Below are 6738 nucleotides of genomic sequence, written 5' to 3'. Positions count from 1 at the left end.
CAGTCAGGATGCTCTCAATGTTGCCGCTGTAGAACATTTTGAGGATCTCAGGACCCATGACAAATCTTTTTAGTTTCCTGAGGGGGAATAGACTTTGTCTATTCTTTACGACTGTCTTGGTGTGTTTGGACCATTCTAGTTTGTTGTTGATGTGGACACCAAGGAACTTGAATCTCTCAACCTGCTCCACTACAGCCCCGTCGATGAGAATGGGGGCGTGCTCGGTCCTGAATGTGAATACTATCGAAAGGCACTGTATAAAGATATAACAGATTCAAAACTCTTGGTCTCTCCATTGTCTTTCCAATGTTTGCATTCATCCTTACCGTCATTCACCCGGCACAGCCAGAAGAGGACTGGCCACCCCACATAGCCTGGTTCCTCTCTAGGTTTCTTCCTAGGTTTTGGCCTTTCTCGGGAGTTTTTCCTAGCCACCGTGCTTCTACACCCGCATTGCTTGCTGTTTGGGGTTTTAGGCTGGGTTTCTGTACAGCACTTTGAGATATCAGCTGATGTACGAAGGGCTATATAAATACATTTGATTTGATTTGATTCCTTCTCCATCCCTCCAACCATCCACCCCCTTCCACCACTCTTTCCATCCGTCTCTCTCCTAGCAGCTGTGTCCAGCGATAGGCCAGAGAATGACACAGCAGACAACACTTCCTGTTTATGTATTTCCCAGAATGCCATGTGGCAGGCAAGAGGTCTCGGGAAAGACGGCGAGGACACAAACAGGGAAAGGAAAGAGAAACAGACTTTGTCTGACATTGGCTTGTGGGGAACATGCACACACAAACACACACACTTAAGTGATACTAGTTTTCTTAATAGTTTTTCTCAGAGGTAAAGCTGAGGCAGGGCCTGGCTGGGCAGAGGTCCTGCCAGATTAAACACTTACCCACCCAATCAGGCTGCCTTACAATATATATATATATATATATATATATATATATATATATATATATATATATATATATATATATATATATATATATATATTACACACATTATCAGTCAAACATTTGGACACATCTACTCATTCCAGGGATTTTCTTTATTTTCTACAATGTAGAATAATAGTGAATACATCAAAATGATGAAATAACACATATGGAATCATGTAGTAACCAAAAAAGTGTTAAACAAAGTATATTTGAGATTTCAGATTCTTCAAAGTAGCCACCTTTGGCCTTGATGACAGCTTTGCACACTCGTGGCATGCTCTCAAACACCTTCATGAGGTAGTCTCCTGGAATGCATTTCAATTAACAGGTGTGCATTGTTAAAAGTTCATTTGTGGGATTACTTTCTTTCTTAATGCGTTTGAGCCAATCAGTTGTGTTGTGAAAAGGTAGGGGTGGTATACAGAAGATAGCCCTATTTGGTAAAAGACCAAGTCCATATTATGGCAAGAACAGCTCAAATAAGCAAAGAGAAACGACAGTCGATCATTACTTGAAGACATGAAGGTCAGTCAAACCTGAAAATTTCAAGAACTTTCTAAGTTTCTTCAAATGCAGTCGCAAAAACCATCAAGCGCCTTGATGAAACTGGCTCTCATGAGGACCACCACAGGAAAGAAAGACCCAGAGTTACCTCTGCTGCAGAGGATAAGTTCATTAGAGTTACCAGACTCAGAAATTGCAGCCCAAATAAATGCTACACAGAGTTCAAGTAACAGACACATCTCAACATAAACTGTTGAGAGGAGACTGCGTGAATCAGGCCTTCATGGTCGAATTGCTGCAAATAAACTACTAAAGGACACCAATAAGAAGAAGAGATGTGCTTGGGCCAAGAAACACAAGCAATGGACATTAGCTCTGGGAAAAATCTGTCCTTTGGTCAGATGAGTCCAAATTTGAGATTTTTGGTTCCAACCACCATGTCTTTGTGAGATGCAGAGTAGGTGAACGAATGATCTCTGCATGTATGGTTCCTGCCGTGAAGCATGGAGTAGGTGTGATGGTGTGGGGGTGCTTTGCTGGTGACATTGTCAGTGATTTATTTATCATTCAAGGTACACTTAACCAGCATGGCTACCACAGCATTCTGCAGTGATACGTCATCCCATCTGGTTTGCGCTTAGTGGGACTATCATTTGCTTTTTAACAGGAAAATGACCCAACACACCTCCAGGCTGTGTAAGGGCTATTTGACCAAGAAGGAGAGTGATAGAGTGCTGCATCAGATGACCTGGCCTCCAGAGTCACCTGACCCCACCCAGTTGAGATGGTTTGGGATGAGTGAAGGAAAAGCAGCCAACAGCATATGTGAGAACTCCTTCACCACTGTTGGAAAAGCATTCCAGGTCAAACTGGTTGAGAGAATGCCAAACGTGTGCGAAGCTGTCATCAAGGCAAAATTTGGCTATTTTGAATAATCTAAAATATAACATATATTTTGATTTGTTTAACACTATTTTGGTTACTACATGATTCCAAAAGGGTTATTTCACAGTTTTGATGTCTTCGGTATTATTCAACAATATTGAAAATGTCAGAGAGACGGGCAGCAAGTTTTTTTCAAATCTCTGTTGAAAACCAAATGCTTGTCTTAAAGAAAGGGGAAATAATGTCTAGATGCTTTTTTTTTTACCCCTTTTTTCTCCCCAATTTCGTGGTATCCAATTGTTTTTTAGTAGCTACTATCTTGTCTCATCGCTACAACTCCCATACGGGCTCGGGAGAGACGAAGGTTGAAAGTCATGCGTCCTCCGATACACAACCCAACCAAGCCACACTGCTTCTTTACACAGCGCGCATCCAACCCGGAAGCCAGCCGCACCAATGTGTCAGAGGAAACAAATGTGCACCTGGCAACCTTGGTTAGCCCGGCCCGCCACAGGAGTTGCTGGTGCGCGATGAGACAAGTACATCCCTACCGGGCCAAACCCAATGACAGAGCCTGTGCGCGAACCCAGTCTCTGATAGTACAGCGCCCTTAACCACTGCACTGGAGGCCTCTAGATGCTTTTTTACATTGGAGGTACATTTTACGAATCACCTGGTTCTGGCTGGGCTGATGAGACAGAATGCACCGTGAAATTGAACAGCAAATAGGCATTTCAATGTCATAGCTTTAGCCAGTGGTAACTTGTGAATTATAAACCAAGTAGTTTGGGTCCTGGATGCTGATTGGCTGGAAGCTGTGGAATATTAGACAATATAGTATGAGTATGACACAAAATTACTTGTTTTACTGTCCTCACGCTGGTAACCAGTTTTTAATAGCAATAAAGCCCCTAAGGTGTTTGTGGTATATTGCCAATATACCACGGCTAAGGGCTGTACCCAGGTACTTTGTGTTGCGTTGCGCTTAAGAACAGCCCTTAGCTATGGTATATTGGCCATATACCACACCCCCTCGGTCCTTATTGCCTAAATAGACACCAACTGGAATGCGGTTTTAACCTATCCACATCCAGGATTAGACCCGCCTGTTGTATAAATACACACACACACTGGTTTGCATATATTGTATAACAATGAATTAAATCAGTTTTCTCCTAATCTAAATCATGTCTATTATCATAAATAGTTGACCATTTCTGTTTCTGGTCTTCTGACCTCACATCATTGTTATTTCTTCTTTCTTCCTTTTCTTTCTTCCTTTTCTTTCTTCCTCAGGATCAATTCCAGGAAGACAGTTAACCTGTTGTGTTCCTTTTTCTGTTGCTGCCATATACACTCTCTCTCTCTCTCTCTCTCTCTCTCTCTCTCTCTCTCTCTCTCTCTCTCTCTCTCTCTCTCTCTCTCTCTCTCTCTCTCTCTCTCTCTCTCTCTCTCTCTCTCTCTCTCTCTCTCTCTCTCCTCATTGAACTCTTTTGTCTCTCCGCATCCGAATTCTGCCTACTCATTGGCTGATGCGGAGACGCGCTTGTCACTGGTTGGCTCAAAGTTTATCCGCTTTGTTTTGACATATGTGTGCAACTGTCACACTGGACGTTAGCGTGCGAATAACGGTCCCATAAATGACAACGGCTGCACCCCCTTCTGGCACAGAGTGGATTCAGACCTGCCAGAGAGCCCATATACCTTATTACACCGGTTCTTCTCCTAGCCTCTCTTTGATCATCTATTACAAGCCTAACATTTCTAGAGTGAATAGGAGAAAGAGATTCTTCTGATACTCGAGTGGATATTAAGTGACATTTGTGTTCACTCTCCTCTCTCTGTTTTAAAGAAGAAAAAGGCTCACCATGCTCTCTGCGTGTCTGGAGGTCCTTGGGATGGGGTTGTGCCTACTGGGCTCGCTCCTGGTCATGGTCGCGTGCGGGCTGCCCATGTGGAAGGTGACGGCGTTCATCGATATGAATATCGTGGTTGCGCAGACCATCTGGGACGGGCTCTGGATGTCGTGCGTGGTGCAGAGCACGGGTCAGATGCAGTGCAAAATGCACGACTCGATGCTTGCGCTCAGCCAGGACCTGCAGACGGCGCGCGCCCTCACGGTGATATCGGCGGTGCTGGGGGTGGCGGGGCTGGTGGTGACCATCGCTGGAGCTCAATGCACCAACTGCATCAAGACCGAATCGGTGAAAGCCAAAGTGGTGAACGCAGGTGGGGTGGTCTACATCATCAGCGGTCTATTGGTGCTGGTTCCCCTCTGTTGGATGGCCAACAACATCATAGTAGACTTCTACAACCCAGATGTGTCCTCGTCCAAGAAGAGGGAGATAGGAGCAGCCATCTACATTGGCTGGGCGGCCACAGCCCTGCTCCTTCTGGGGGGAACCCTGCTGTGCTGCTCCTGTCCCCAGGGAGCCAAGAGCGCCTATCCCATCAAATATGCCCCCACCAAGACCATCTCGGCCAATGGAGACTTCGACAAGAAACATTATGTGTAGGTGAGGAGAGGAGAGTTTTACTCACATCAAAACTTGGCACAGGACCAGGACGGACAAGTTGTCTACTTAGCCTACTGTTTGATACTGCCCATTGCGTATGTTGTCTTTATTGTGTTTCTCTAGAACGGAAGCTTCGATAAGGGACATTATGTGTAGGCGAGATGATATCAGGATCCTTTTTTTCCCCTCCTTTACTTTGATTGGCATGGTGACTTCACCAAAATGTATTTTTTCTGTGTTGTAGGCTACAACTTTGTTTCGGGGTCTGGCCATGGGTTCATGGGTCTGATGAACAGAAATGGAAAAATTCAATTTTTTTTGCCAAAGGAATGGAACCCTATACGCGCCGAGATCGTGGCTCAAGACTGACCAAGAAGTTGAAACACTTGTGGTGTAGTCTATCTATTGCGTAACATTTTCAAGACTTAAATCTTGTATTTGCATATGATTCTTTTACATCAGGTATTATATAGGCTTTCTGTAAAAATGTTCATGTTCATGTTGTTATCGGTTGACACTAGTCTATTGTCTCGCCAGAGTCTGCTGTGGATAAAGCTCATTGTTCTCCACTGGCTTTACTGTGTCTGCTTGGAAGTTTTAAATAACCACATAATGTACATCTTTGCAGAGACTGGTAATAAGTTAACATGTTTAGGTTCCCACACTGGACTCCTCCTTTGTAACACAGTGAATGCTACTCAGACAAATGTTCACTCATACCATGATCAAAGGAGCTTATTTGCGTTTGAATGCTGTTGTATTTTACTGCATGGCTGAGTGTGTATCTATCTTTTGTCCTAGCCCTCTTTAAAGTACTGGGCAATTGTTGTTCTTTAATAAAAAAAGGAAATCCCAATTCACAATCTCCCTTGTGTTTGTGTGTAGTAGTATTATTGTGCATTAGGCTACTTTTACTATAATATTATGACTGAATATCTGACTGAATATCTTTATCAAGTAAAGTTCACAATACAGTTTCAGTTGAACTACTGAAGTGTCTCTACATTGTCCTTTTACCACACACCACACACACACACACATACCAAAGCCTTACACAAACATAGAGGAAATGTGTGTAATCCTAACCACAGCCAATTCAGCACACACCAGCTATCACCTTCTGGTTCACAATGACATAAACAAGCACTGATGGATGAATGTGACTCAAAGTGACTGAATGTAAAAACACAAGCTAATAACAGAACGGTTCACAAAAAATGCTTTGGCCCAAAAATGTGTCATATTTACTCGGAGAGCAGCGTGTGTGAGTCTAACAGAAAGGGAGAACTACAGTAGGCCTACAGGACTGTTCTCTGAACACAGTACAACAAATCTCAAATGACACTGTGCGGGTTTTCGCTCCTCCCTTGTAATTGATTAGGAACTCCCCTCTCCTGGTTGTCTAGGTGTTAATTGGACACAAATTGAAAGCAAACAATAAAAACCATTAGACATTCTACCCTCTGGGAATTGAGATTGACACCCCCTGGTATAGTGGCTAGGGGATATTAGCTAGGAAGGGAGGGGCAGAGGGTGGATTTGGGATTGGGTGTGTGCCTCTACTGAAGCTGCCTGTGTCGGAAGGTCAGAGGTTAGGGTGGTGTCTTATCTGGTGTCGTTTCCAGTCGCTATCTTGGGAGAACCACTTCCCGCACTCAGAGATGGAGCCGGAGAAGAAGGCTGACATTTTACGTGTCCCTAACTGATTGTGTTTTTTTGTTTGTTTCTTTACATTGTTTGTAACTTATTTTTTTAAACTTATTTTGTACGTAATGTTGCTGCTACTGTCTCTTATAACCAAAAAGATCTTCAGGACATCATAACTGCGATTACTCACCATAAACTGTCAGAATCCTTTTTTTCCTTTAACGAGTCCGACGAGCCCG

At 43.6% G+C, this 6738-nt stretch overlaps 1 protein-coding gene across 1 annotated transcript; it reads left to right on the top strand.

The window, feature by feature from the left end:
* Nucleotides 1–3936: 3936 nt before the first annotated feature.
* LOC118385427 (claudin-4-like) lies at nt 3937–5708 on the top strand. Its single transcript, XM_035772556.2, has 2 exons — nt 3937–4852; nt 5097–5708. The coding sequence occupies exon 1, from the start codon at nt 4205–4207 to the stop codon at nt 4850–4852; it is 648 nt and encodes a 215-aa protein (XP_035628449.1). The 5' UTR covers nt 3937–4204; the 3' UTR covers nt 5097–5708.
* Nucleotides 5709–6738: the final 1030 nt, after the last annotated feature.

Source organism: Oncorhynchus keta, chromosome 6 (assembly GCF_023373465.1).
Source record: "Oncorhynchus keta strain PuntledgeMale-10-30-2019 chromosome 6, Oket_V2, whole genome shotgun sequence".
Lineage (NCBI taxonomy): Eukaryota > Metazoa > Chordata > Actinopteri > Salmoniformes > Salmonidae > Oncorhynchus > Oncorhynchus keta.
This window is presented reverse-complemented; position numbering and strand designations above follow the sequence as displayed.

Excerpts from the sequence above, each read along its gene's own strand:
- LOC118385427 (XM_035772556.2), top strand. The coding sequence starts at position 4,205 with ATGCTCTCTGCGTGTCTGGAGGTCCTTGGGATGGGGTTGTGCCTACTG.